Source organism: Lissotriton vulgaris, chromosome 12, assembly GCF_964263255.1.
Source record: "Lissotriton vulgaris chromosome 12, aLisVul1.2, whole genome shotgun sequence".
NCBI lineage: Eukaryota > Metazoa > Chordata > Amphibia > Caudata > Salamandridae > Lissotriton > Lissotriton vulgaris.
The window spans coordinates 713,176,852-713,191,328 of NC_141700.1; the positions used below are offsets into that span (position 1 = coordinate 713,176,852).

The 14,477-nt window shown below is 46.0% G+C and overlaps 1 protein-coding gene across 2 annotated transcripts in view; it reads left to right on the forward strand.

Annotated features, from left to right (window-relative positions):
- LOC147678090 (hydroperoxide isomerase ALOXE3-like) overlaps nt 1-14,477 on the forward strand; it is a 155,803-nt gene that overhangs the window by 72,028 nt on the left and 69,298 nt on the right. For both annotated transcript variants that reach the window (XM_086945957.1, XM_086945958.1), the window contains exon 8: nt 10,176-10,379. In XM_086945957.1, the coding sequence (XP_086802083.1) occupies nt 10,176-10,379 (204 nt within the window). The remainder of the gene's footprint in view (nt 1-10,175; nt 10,380-14,477) is intronic.

The following is a 14,477-nucleotide window of genomic DNA, read 5'->3' on the forward strand; positions in this document are numbered from 1 at the left end:
TAAACATTGCACTACACCTATTTGCTCAAAGTTAATGACCACACTGTTTCTGCCTGAAATATTGTAATAATGTTTTACAAACAATTCCATAACATGCAGGTAGTCAAATGAGATTTCAACGAGTGAACGTCTTGTGTGTTTCAGTTTTTGACCTCTTGTTTGCAGAGAGACATTGTTCATCTCTTTGGTAAGCAATTAATTCAACACCTCTTAACTGTATCTGCATTTACTTAGTTACACCATCATAATAAATATAATTTAGGTTTAGAATTATTGTAATTCATTTGAAACCAAATGCAATTAAAATGTTTAAGGATTATGGTCAGGGTTAGTGTGAGAACAACACTCCCTATTAAGGTAATTGTATGTTATATAACAATATTATGACATTTATAGTTAAGGCAGGTACTAACATTATTATTGAATATGATTCAAAACATGTTTTAAATGAAATATCAGAGTAGCACCAGTACCATGGTTAGGCTAAGGTGTACAATTATTTGTATTTTATCATTTAAGATTGCAGAGTGAGAATTAATATAAAACAAACAACGTATCTGACTTGAATTCATTAGTTGTTGTTGGAACTGGCCCTTTCTGAAGGGTTATGCCCAACTTTTTGCCTTCTCCACCTATTTTTCTGACCCTCTTTATATTGGCTTTAGGAATCCAGGCCCTTTACCACTGCTAACATGTGAGAAAGTGCATCTGCTTTGTACTCTAAACATGGTAACAGTGGTTTATCCATAATTGGCATATTAAATTTACTTGTAAGTACCTTGGACAGTGCACTATATGTGCCAAGGACATGTAAATTAAATGGTAGTAGTGGGTCTGCAGCACAGATTTTACCACCCATTCAGTAGCCCTTTGAAAATCACTCAGGCCTGCCATTGCAGAGCCTGTGTGTGCAGTTTTAAACTGCTATTTCGACCTGGCAAGCTAACCTACATGCCAGGCCCAAACCTTCACTTTCATTACATGTAAGTCAAATTTGAGCTTGGTGTCTTAGACTCACAATTTGAAAACATTTCTTATAGTAAAGTTGGTTTAAAAATGGCAGGTCTCAAAGTGCCACTTTTAGAAAGTTAATAAGTAAAAGGGAACCCAAGAGTTGATAGGGACCAAGGATAGTAAGAATTTTCAGGAATAAATATCCCTACAGACAATCAATAGATAACAATGCTCTGAAGGCCAGAATAATGTTCAGGAGGAACCAAAATCGGATATGTAGTACACTTTTTTTTTTGATAATCAAGTTTATTGGATTTTCTAGAGAACAAAAATACATTGGTAGCAAATCAGACATCATTTAGATACAGTACAATCGAGAGAAGACGACAGAGACTCATAAGGCACTTGTGGAATGAGTACAACACTTGCTTATAAATATTCATGTACACGACACACTCGAACCCCTCAAGCGGGCAGTAAGTTGAACCATTTGTCCCATATTTTGCCAAAGAGTTCGGAGCAGCCGCGGGCCTTGAAGAGGGGCTCCTCCTGAGTTCCACACCAATCCCTCCTTGTCTCCATTTCCGCATAGTAGGTGGCTTGGCTTGGGACCAGAGCGACGCTATAACGCGCTTTGCCACCGCCACTGCCGTTCCCAAGAAGCGCTTATCGGCCCGGGATCCATCAAGGCCGTCAAACACCCCCAGGATCAGGCGTAGGAGGTTGTGGGGAACCTCCCACTCTAGGGTTTGTGTAAGCTCAAGTTCCACCTCTGCCCAGAACGGCGCGAGGAAGGGACATTGCCACACTATGTGGTAAAAATCTGCCGGAGCGTGGCTGCAGCGCGTGCAGGATGGGGAGGACCGCATGCGGGCGCTGTACAAGCATGCTGGGGTGAGGTATGCCGTGTGGAGATAATAGAGTTGGACTAGACGCAACTTGGAGGAGGTAGTCAAGGTCTTGGGGGCCATAAGGGCGTCCCTCCAATCCGCATCCTCCAGGGGACCCAGCCACCCCTCCCAGCGGGCACAAAGCAGGTCTCGGGATGCGGGGCCATCGTTCACTAAGGAGCGATAAATCCTTAACACTTCCCCTCTGCCCAGGTTCCCCACCATCACTTGGGCCTCCAGGGGGCTAAATTCCAGGAAGGCGATGGGGGATGGAATGTGGGCTTGGAGGGCATGCCTTAGCTGTAAGTATTTGTAAAATTGGGAGGAGTGGATGGAGTGACGGTGTTGTAAGTCTGCAAACGATCTGATATGGTCCCCCACCCAGATGTCTCCCAATAACGAGATCCCGATGTGGTCTCAACGGCAGAAGTCCTGGAGAGACGAGACCTCTTCCAGCCAAGCCCTACTCCACAGAGGCGTCTGTCTGGTGAGTTTCTGGTCCCATTTTTATTGGCGTAAGGCAGCCCGCCAGGCCATAAGCACTGTTCTGGTGACGGGGGGAAGAGCCTTTGGCACGGGGCTCCTAAACAGATAGGCTTGGATCTGTGCAAAGTCCATTGACCTGAATTCCGCTAGTACGCTGGGTCAGACCAGCAGCCCGCAAACCAGTCGTGGATCACGATGAGCCTCGTGGCCAGAGAGGTGAAGATTGGTCACCCCTATGCCCCCGTCATAGGGGGGTATGCAGCAATGTGGAAATTTGCGGCCTCCCTCTTCCCCACAAAACTCAGGTGAGGACACCATCCAATTCCCAGAACCAGCTGCCTGGGAGATGAGTGGTAATATTTTGTAAGATGTATAGGAAGTGGGGGAGGACCATCATTTTAAAAAGGGCACTGAGACGGGAGGGATTGCCATTTCCGGAGGTCCGCCTTGGCCCTGTTGACCAGGGGCGTGATGTTCAGGGCCCATTCGAGGCCCGGGAGGGGGCAGCCCACACCCCCAAGTACTTGAATGATTGACTACGCAGGGGATAGGTCGTTTGCCAGTCGAAGCACGTCCGGGATGAATGTAGGGGAACCAATGTGGATTTTGCCGGGTTGAGCCTGAGGCCGGAAACCCGTTCAAAGGCAGAGAGGGCGTCCAAACATTGTGGGCCGGAGCTCTCTCGGTCTGCCAGGAAAAGGAGGACGTCATCAGTGTACAGGGCAATCTTTTCAATCTGGTTTGGATCCCAGGCCCAACCATGGATGAGGGGCTCTTTGCGGATGAGGGAGGCCAGGGGTTCCATTGCTAATGCAAATAGAAGTGGCAAGAGCAGGCTGCCCTTGGCGAGTGCCCCTCTGGATAGGGAATGTCTCCGAGAGCACGCCGTTGATGAGGACCCTTGCCTTGGGAGTAGAGTAGAGGACCCAGATGAGGTGTCCGAAACCCATCCTCTCCAACACATCCTCAAGGTAGCCCCAATCTACTGTATCAAATGCTTTTTCTTTTCAAAATCTATGAAAAGCAAGGCAAGATATGGGGTGAGGTGATGGCGATGTGCAAGGGTAAGATGGAGGCGACGTATGCAATGCCGGGTACCCCGGGCAGGCATGAAGCCGCATTGATCTGGGTGAACCAGCTCTTGAAAATGGGGACAGAGACATTGGGCCACCACAGTGGCGCAGATTTTGACCTCTGTATTGAAAAGGGAGATGGGGCGGTAATCCGGACAGACAAGGGAGGACGGCTGTGTCTTCGGGAGGACTACGATAGTGGCCACATCAGTCTCCGGAGGAAAGGACCCTTTATTCACTATGTGCGTAAACAAGTCCGCTACGTGTGGGACCAGTGTGTCCCGGTAGGGCGCATAATACTCTTGGGGATAACCATCGGGCTCGGGCATTTTGCCGGTGTGCAACAGTGAAATAGCCCCATGTATCTCTTCTGGGGTAAAAGGGAGATCCAGAGTCTCCGAGTCCGTCTGGGAAAGGCAGGGCAGCCGAGTCCCGGTCTAGGCCAATAAAGCCGCCAGAGAGGTCCGAAGGGGAAGGGCCACATAAAGGGCCACGTAGTAGCCCGCGAACATTTGGGCGATGGCTTGGGAGGTGGCGTTGTGAGCCCCGGTCTCGTCCCGAATCTCGGGAATGATGCGATTGGCTTTGGGATAGGACACTAAATTATGGAGTAGTTTGCCATGTTGATCGCTCCAACCATACAGGGGTGCCACGGAGAAGCGCCAAAGCATTTTAGCGGACTCCAGTAAGATCTGGCAGATCTCTTTTCGGATCAGTGTAAGCTGTCGAGCAGAGTCGTAGCTATCATTGGTAGCCTGGGCACCTTCCAGCTGCGCCACCTGGGCTTTCAGCTGCACAAGGCAGGCGGACTGTCCTGTGCGTTTCGCGTGGACCAGACCTCTAGCCACCCCTCGTATCACAGCCTTGCCTGCCTCCCACAGTGTTCCTGGTGAGGAGACCGAACCCATATTAGTTAAGAAGTAAAGCCTTAATTCCTGCTCGAGGAATTCAACAAAGTCGGCATCCTGCTGGAACCAGGCATTCATCCGCCATGCCGTACGGGTGCCGTTAGGGGAGTTCCAGAGATGGAGGGAGATGGGGGAGTGATCTGAGATGCTCCTGGGTAGGACTGTGACCTCGGACATCAATTGACAATCTATGGCGGGTAGCAGGAACAGGCCGATACGAGAGTGGGTGCGGTGGGCCGCCGAAGTGTCGGTGTACTGTTCCTTGTGGGGATTTCACACCCTCCAGGCATCGCAGAGACCCAAAGCAAAGGACCAGTCAGATAGGCATTTTGCGAGGCAAGGCGGGAAGCCGATGGAACACCTGTTATGTCGCGCAAGGTTTACAGGACTGCGTTGAAGTCGCCCCAACAACCGTCAGGCCCTGTAGAAAGGAGGAGAGTACAAGCGATGTAGCACACTTTTAATCAAACATATATATGTGTGTGGAGGATTAACCCCACTTGGGTAATCCTCAACGGGGGTTAAAAATATGGGGGAAAAAACAGGCATGAGACATTAAATGACCATCAGTTGTATCCACAATGGGTAGTCACTTATTTACAACAAGGAGAAAAATACTGTACCCAGAAATCATATACACATATTTAAAGGGTCAGAGTGTTTAAGGTGCAGGAATATTATCAGGACTTCTAACTATGTGCCTGATAACATTGATTGGTGTGCAAAGAATGCATGTCATTTTATTTATAATTAACAGCATCTCTGGAGGAAACTGGGAAGAAGAAAAGGGGAAAAATAGATAAAGCAGAAATCAGACTTATGTACCACTTTGAGCAAGAAAATACTTTTTATAAGTTGACATTTTCTTGTTTAAACCATTCTGTACCTCTGCCTGTCTCTCAATACATACATGGTTTAGGATGACAGCTGGGCTTTGTACATTTCCTTTAGACAGTCACACAAAGGAAGCTCGGGTGACATTTGCATCCTGATGGCCCATCACCAGGCTGATGGATCTTCCTGCGGTAGTTTAGGAGGGAGGGGCTGACAGTTGCACCTGAGTAGGGCTGTGCCTGTCTGCACACAAAGAGCTGCATACTCCCCTGCAGTGTGTCTGCAGCTAGGGAAGGAAGAGCAGGGGCCTTGTGAGTATCAAAGGCCTATTTTGTTGTCTCCCCCACTTCAAAGACACATTTTGGTAAAAGAACTGGACCTCTGACACCTTCAAACTTGTTCACTTTGGGGTCCTGAGGAGGCTCGGCAACTAAGAAGAGGGGCGCCGCCAGGAATGATTGCCACTTTGTCACTTGGTTTGCTGTGTTGACTTGCTGCCTGCTGATTGATGTGCTGCCAGGAGGGACTGCCACCTAGGACTGTGCTCTGTGTGTTGGCCTGCTGCCTCTGCAGTGACAGAGGAAGCACCCTGCCATCTAAATCCAATTACCCTAGGAACTCTGAGGGTTTGCCAAGCTTGTCTCCTGCTAGAAATCTGAGGGTTATGAAATATTTCACCCATGCACCACTACAGAGGGACTCTGCCCATTTGCGAGCACAACGGCAGTGTGCTTTACCAAGGACCGTCTGATCTCCCAGTGTGCTGTATTCACTTTCTGTCTGTGAGTGTGAGTAGGGCACTACACAACTTGTGTACGTGTACCCAGCATGTATAGCACTCTTTCCAGCTATTTTAATCAGCGGGTTTTGGAGCCTTTGCTGACTTTAGAAGAAACCCCGGCTTCGAAATCTGAGTGGCGCCCTAGCAAGACTGAAGCCCTTCTTGAAGATGACCGTGGGCAGGGCCCAGCCACTGATGCAAATCCTGCTTTACATGGGCCGACCCAGATGCCTGAGGAAGTGTAAATACTCTGCGACATGCCCGGGTCAGTACCAGGGCTAAAGACCACTCTCTGCCGCTGCCTGACACCAACCATGTAATGTGCTAAGAGGAGTGGTGTGGTCTGCTCAGCCCCAGGGTGTGTGTACCAGAAGCGTAGCAGTGTGCAGAGTCTGAGCTGTTGTTTTGGTGCTTTGTTGTCACACACTGATCCTGAGGGACGACAACCACACTGCCAGCAGGAGTTTGGGTCCCTGTGGATTTTTGTTGTTCCACAGACTGCGCCAGCACTAACTTTTGTGAGGTTCTACTTGTCATAGGAGACATTACCCTAACTCCCTTAAAGGGAACAGCTACAATTTACTTTCTGAACCAACATTGTTGGGATACATTGCTTGCTTTTGAGACAGCATGCTTATCAAAGACGCTTCCCTACACACTAGCAATGCTAGCTTGGATTTTAGACTGACTGTGGTTCACTTGCTTCAGACCTGGATGGTCACAACGTTCCTTCACAGCACTTCTCACAGTAATCTTCAGTGATGCCAGAATTACCTCAATAGAAGCGCACCTGCTTCTAGAATCACTATAATTCACACATATTAGAATGGTTCTGTGGCTGAACTGTGGGGCTTTGTTGAAATGGGTGACCTGGCCAGAATAAGTTCCTGAGGAAGTTGTTTGTTTTTCCTTCTTTTTTTGTCCTTATTCTCCACTCGACTAGCTCCATTATGTTCAAGAGAGATCGACACACTGCCTCAGTAAACTGGATATATAGGCGTTTAGAGGGGTTGACCTACGCCTATCAGTGTAGTCATAACCTCAGAGGACTTTAAGGAGAGCAGTAGGGGGCCGCCTTACCGGGCATAAATCGACCCAACCATGTCAGGGCTCAACCTGATGGGTCCGGATATGCCTGAGCCAAAGGAAGGGCAGCGTAATCATCGGACAGGGGGGAAAAAAACAAACAAAAAAAAACCATCCGTCATCTCAATGTTGCCCCCACTTCAGAAGATTCCAAAAGGCACGCTTATTTTGGTTACCCGATCTCATTAAGTCCAATCTAGAGACCTGCAATACTGACGCCTGCCAGTCAAGAAAAGGGGGTGGTGTAGAATCCTTCAATTTTTTGCAAATTATATGCGGTGTGGGACAACAGCTGCTTCAGATCTACATATGTTTTGTGCCTGTCCAACTCTGTCTCTCTTTTGGGACTCCATAAGTAGATCATTGAGAACTTCGCTGGGCCACCCCATTGCAATTAATCTCTCTCTGGTTATATTTGGTGTAGTGGAGGGCATCACCGGCCCTGCTAAATATCTTCTTTTCTACAGTATTCTCCTGGCCAGGAGAGAAATTTGCAAAAAAGGGAAGGATTCTACTCCTGAGGAAGTTGTTGTTGATGCCCCAAGCACATCACTCCATCCTTTAAAGCTGGATAAGTGCAGGAAATCCATTGCAGACAAAGCTAAGTAATGAAGCAAAACCAAAGGGGATGATGGAAGGAGTGTTGAACATTGCAAGCACTCACCCCGTCAACTGACATGGGTTTAATCCATCATCAATCTTTAGCTCACTCTGCCACCCCAGTTCAGACATGGCCATATGCAAATCAGTCTGACCCTGTGCCTCATGGGAACAGTCCAGCCCGAACTGCCAAGCCATGTCTTTCCTGGACCGGAAACAAGCACCCTGGGACTGGTTTTTGGCCAATCAGCCATCATCAGCATGGCTAGCTTGAATCCAGTTTCAAAGTGAGCAAGGGACCCAAGTCTGGGTCCCTTGCCATGGCCATGTCTGAACTGGGGTGGCAGAGTGAGCTACAGAATGATAATGGATTAAACCCAGATCAGTTGACTTGGGGTGAGTGCTTGCAATGTTCAACACTCTGTCCATCATCCCCTTTGGTTTTGCTTTGTTTGCCCTAAGTTGGCAGGGTATGCCCAGACGTAGGTCCCTTGCTCACTTTGCCACAGGATTCAAGCTAGCCTGGCTGATGAAGGCTGATTACCCAGAAACCGGTCCCAGGATGCTTGTTTCCGGTCCAGGGAAGACATAGCTAGGCAGTTCGGGCTTGACTGTTCTCATGAGGCACAGGGTCAGAATGATTTGCACATGGCCATGTCTGAACTGGGGTAGTGGAGTGAGCTAAAGAATGATGATGGATTAAACCTAGATCAGTTGACTGGTGGTGAGTGCCTGCAATGTTCAACACTCCGTCTATCATCCCCTTTGATAAAGGTATTCTGGAAGAGAATTAGGTCCACTTCAGAACTCCTCCCCTGTGCTAACGCTCTCATGGAAGTTAGTCACTTGGACAAGTTTAATAAAATAGGCTGTTTAAGGAATTTAAAGAGACTACTGTCCATCATTGGGTTTCAGGGAAATTGGGATAACACTGACTCTTCATCTCTTCCTTCTAAGGATCTTGTGAATTCACAGTACTGTGATTGAGTAGCACAAGTCGAACTTAGTAATACCTCTTGGCGGAGGTTAACAACAGAGGTTATGGATTTTTTAAACTGGACAGTTCTCTGGTGGGTTACCTAGATTTGATACCAAATGACAGAAAACTATATGTCCAGTTTAGTTCTGGTACACTCCCTCTGAATCTATTCATAATCATAAGTACATGGCACCGCAATCCAGCAGCCACCTGGTTCTGTTTTAGTTGCAATACACCATTGAATCTGTCACCCATATATTGTGTGCCTGACCAGCTTAAGCACTCTCAAGAGCGAAATGGTTAAAACCTAAATGTAAGCAGATAGGAAATCGCAATCACGAAGAAGCTCTGCAAATCTTAAGATCAGATGCTAGACCCCTGTTTGTTTGCTCTATTGCCAAGTTCTTGGGCCATATGTGGGAATTAGGAAAAACGTGCAAAAGTATTGGTGTTAATTTTATTATATGATTATTAATTTTATATTTCTGCATTTTTATTATTTCAGATGGTTTTATCTTACCACATTTTACTTATTTAAGCATCTACAGTACCTTAGGGCATGTTTTTAGAAAGCTGTGTATTTATGGAATTCATAATTAGGTTATGAATAGTTGCATATTAAAATATATATGTGGTTGTATTTAAATTTGCTCAATGAAGATGAGAAAATGTTTATGGCATGAATGGCGAAATAAAGTTATATGATTGAGAAAGCTTCTGCATTTTAAAGCACTCTTTTAACTTGACAAGTATTTTATGATATATTGAAAGGATTTTTGTTGTTTTGGTTTTGTTTTATCCTGATAAATATTTACTATTTTTGTAAACTTGTGTGGAATCTATTTGTAGTGTTTTCACTGTGTTACTGTTTGACAGTGGTGCACAAATAATTTACACATTGCTCCTTAAGTTAAGCCTGACTGCTCTGCGCCAACCTACCAGAGGGTGAGCACATGTCAATTTAGGTTGTGAATCAGACTTTGCCTTGTCAAGGGGGTGTTCCGCCTGGCTGAAGTACTTACTCTAGCCTAACAGAAACCCATTTTCTAACAGATATAATTAGTGATTAGCTTTCGGTTTGTATTAGGATTCCAATAAGAATATGTTTAAACATCTATAAAAACATTTGTTAATTTAAATTTTTGAATTTTCTGCTCACTTTCTATGAGCTAATTGTTGTAATCTGAGTTCAAGAAATGTCCCTGAAATAATTTCTCACAAACATTTTTTTCTCTGTTTTTTTAATTAAAATTTGCTCTTTTTTCTTTGGTTTGAACTGCTATTTTCAATTTTATTGTTATTCCAAGGGTAATAGTTGCATTTTTCTTAGGTGAGTGTATTCAGTTTCCTTGATGCATGCCCCATTTCAACAATCATTTTAACCACCTACCACTCCCGAACACGTGCGTTGTCTTCAAAAAAGAAAAACAAATATAAAACGATTAATTTAAATCAATATGGTTATCCATGTCTTGTCTTCCTCTTGCGGGATTGCAAGCCCAGAAGTCTGGTTACCATTTAGTCCTCAGCAGTCTTGTACCGGTTCCATGTGTGCCTGATGCCTCTTTGTCTCATATTTATTAGATCAGCCAAATTCCAGGGCCAGACAGCCCAATTTTCTTGCCCACTGACTCTGAGTGGGATTGGACCCTGGCCAAGATCTGGGTGCGCAATGCCGACTTCCATGTTCACCAGATTGTCTCTCACCTGCTCCGGGCCCACCTCTGCAGTGAAGTGTTCTGCATAGCCACTATTCGACACCTTCCTATGTGTCATCCAGTCTACAAGGTAAGACAAGAAGTCAAATTGCATGGTCATTGAAAATGATGCTGAAGATTAGACTTACATTACAAAGGGGGGTAGAACCCATGCAATCGCGGGGACCTGGGCATTATGTGGTAAATGTATAGGGGGGTCCCCGTGAGGAGGAATTATTTATAAACAAACAAAAACAAAATTAAAAAATTTGAAGAGACTAAGATGGTATTCAAAAGGAAAAAATGTTGTCATTTATTCAACAACACATGATAACGATTTTTAAAGCATTGTTGCAATCATTAGAAGAGAAACGAGAAATCGGAAAGTGAAATGGCCCCAAAAAGGGAAGAGGGAAGGGGGTGTGCTCAAAGGCTGTGTGAAAGATTTTAAAGATAGTACACAGACTTAAACATAATATACATAAATCCAAGAATCAACAAGGAATTAGGAATTATTCCAAAAAACCAAAACGGCCTACATCAATTAAGGCAAGCATTGGGCAGGTATTTCAAATAAGGACATTCCACGGTCACATGTATAGTTCAATCGAATACAGGAGATGTGCCGGATGTCCCAAAGTAAAGAGGCGTCGACGTTTTGACCCCTGTTTGTAGGCTAAATTCAGTCCTTTGCCGGGGTCTTCATCAGGACCGTTACAGTGGGGGAAGGAACGGAGAGGGGCCGTCCTATCTGAAACATTAAAAACCAATGTCAGGAAATGGGGTATGGAATTAAAACCTTCACAGTCACTGTCCTGTACACCTAAAAGGTGGCTTATTGAAAACGAACTAATGCCATGGAGTCCGGGTCATACGGACCCCTGGACAGGAGGAACCAGGAGCTGAGTAGGCAATAATCCGTACTCACGCTCATTAGTATATTAATTAATTATACATCGGGGGAACATTAGCCAAAGAATAATAATGTCCGCTCGAAATGGGGGACATGGTGCCATTGATATATTGATACAGAACTAAGATTGTCTGTAAACCCAATACTGAACTTAGTACTAGAGATAGGTCTCAAGGTGTTACACAAGTACAGGGACACGGTGGACAGGTAAAAAGAATTGTAGGTGATTACCTTAAGTAAAATTAAACGCACTCCATCAAGATCAACATCAGCAGGACCAATTGGCAGCCTGCCGGTATGGAAAAATACAGCTGGGCAAGTCTAAATAAAACCAATTGCTTCAGGTTAATCGGTATTGAAAACCTGGTGTTACAAAATGTAGCCTCAGACTTAGGTATTTGTTCCTACTAAAGCAACACAGGAGCTGTGAGGTAAAATCCATTGATGCCGCCTCTGAGGAAGGTATGATTCTTTTTCACCTGCACACCAGGAGCAAGTTTTCCATAGCTCAAACTATCAGTATTGCCACAAACCTTGGTATGACCAACCTACAGGAATTGAATTTGGAAGTTATAATACACTGATACCTCCTGACTATACTTTTAGTGCTGTTGAGCCTGTAATCATAACATGCTTCTGCACTGGATTTGGGTGCATGTCCATGAGAAAATCCAGAATGAGAAGTAATTATTGTTCTTGCATGAGGATTCTTAGAAGGCATTACAGAGGCAAGCCCTTATAAAGGAGAACACCCTGATAGTTGCTTGGAGAATATGTCTATCAGTCCAGTTAGCGGATTCTAGTTCCTGGATCAGAGAGTGTGTCTAGGGCAGTTTCTATTAATCATGTGACAGACATCAGACGAGCCAGCTACATAGTAAACTCTTTGCCCTAAAGTGAGGTTCACACAGGATGTTTGTTAGGGAGCCACAAGTATGTCCTTGATACGTTGACAAAGACGTCAAAGTGTCTAGACAGACCAAAGTCTAGGCAAACTGATTTGGGCTTTCTGTCTGATATAGGCTTTCTGCAGATCTAATGTTGTAAATGCTAGAAGCCCTGATTATGCAATACTTGTGTAATTAAGTTTCAACCTGCTAGTTGTCGTGTCCGAGCTGAGTTGCAAAATGGCCACTTACTAAGAGGGCTCTGCCGGCCGGGCCCGTAAATTTGACATTTATCCAGACACATCCTGTTGCTCCCAGGCAGCAATGCCAGCTGCCTGCACATTTGCCAGGCAACCTGTAACTCGACCTTCCCGAGTCTGGGGTGCTGCGGATTACTATACTAGCTCGCAGAGGTCATTACGGCCCGGTGCGGCCTTGTGCTCACACTACCAGAAGAAGCCCGGTACTGGCGTGAGTGGTGCTGCTGCCGATCCTGCGCCTCCATCACCCTGACTGCTGGGGATATGCCTGCGCTGATGATTGGAGAAACGAGCACCTGTAGAGCTGGTGGGCTGGCCGCCGTACTGTGTGCCTACGAGAGAAGGAGGGCTGAGGTGGGGGCGTGGTATGCTGGGGGTCCTGTAGTAGGCCTCTGCATGTAAGTGGGGGACTGTGGGGCCGCTGCTACTCTGGCATGGGGCGTCTCCGGGTCAGCTTGGGCCCTGCTGCGCATGGCGCTGGCTGGGCTCTTGTGCTTACCGACACCTGAAGGCACATATAGAGCAGTGGGAGACGCGGCGGGCCAGGAGTTCTGTGCGTCGAGTCTCACCTGATATGAAGCGCGACTACAACAGCTTGGCACTCGCGATAAGGCTGATTAACACAAGACACCAGCCGCACAAAAACGACATTACAAGCAGGGAACGGGCATTAAGGGTGTTGGAGGCACCACAGAGGGAAACACACTCAAGGTCTGAGAGAGAGTGAGTACATTAAAGCGACCAGGACCAGAGGCCAGCACATCCAGGGGCCTATTTGTAGAAACCATACACCACTGGTGACTGAGGCGGGGGAGATGTGGCCCTTCTAGCCAAAATCACAAGGTAAAACACGTAGAGTGAGAGAGCCACAGCGCACCTGATCAGCAAGCGTGGCAAATAGGAGTGCCACGAATTCAGCACTTTGCACCATTGGAGCCATCAGGAAGGTTTCTGTCGTGGCGAGGGGCTGCATGCGGCTGTCGATCAATGGCGGGCTCCCTACTGTGATAAGGAATGGGGAAACCAATGTAAAGCAGCCCAAATTAAACTTTGACAAAAGAATGACGTGACAGCTGGGGCAGCCCAACTCTGCCTAGTGAAACAACTGGGGCCACTCCTGGGTATCACACAGGAAGATGACCTGAGGTGCATGTTGACAGACTTTAAAGCTAGCCTACAGACAATCGATTCCAAACTGTACTCTGTGGCTGCACGTCTGGACAAAGTCACCCAAAAAGTTGACAAACAAGAAGCCAGACTTGATATGCTGGAAGTATTGGGTGCTGATGATCTTCAAACAGAAACACACGAACAGTTGCTGCACATGGATAAAGTTCTCCACCTAATAAAAGCCAGGAACGAAGATTTGGAGGCTAGATCTCGGCGCAATAATGTTCGACTCCTTAGAATTTCATAAACGATGAATATTTCAAGCATGGAAAAATATGTCGAAACGATGCTGAAGGACTTATTTGGGAGCGACCTCTCTGACATGTTCTTAGTGGAGCCGGCACACCGTACATTGGGCCCAAGACCACTGCCTGGTGCACCATCCTGCCCAATCCTTCCTTGTCTCCTGGAGTATTGCGATAGGGACACAGTGCTGTGTATGGCCTGTGAGCAGGGCACAATTCAATATCAGGACAACATTATACCTATGTATCCGGACTTCACACACCAGGTACAGGTGGCTGATCACGAGTTTGTCCAAGCCAAGAAACTGATCCAACAGGCTGACATTAAATATGCCCTACTCTACCCCGCAAAGCTTCACATTCAAATGCATGGCAAACATCTCATATTTACAGATGCCAGCGCTGCATTGAAATTTACTAAGCAGGTGATAAAAAAACTACAGATATTGAACCTCGCAGAGGAAGGATCGCCAAGGTGCAGACTGAGTGAAAATGACTGAGTGCATTGACACCAGATGAATGTCTGACTAATTATCGACAGACATAATATCGATACACCAAAATATCGCAACAAAAATATTGAGGGACAAAATATCGGGATGCTATCTTTAAAAAGGTAAGTACCAAAATATCGGAAAAAAAATATCGAATGTAAAAAATATTGTTTTTTGTACAATATCGTTATATTTTAATTAAATAAAAAAATTATATTAG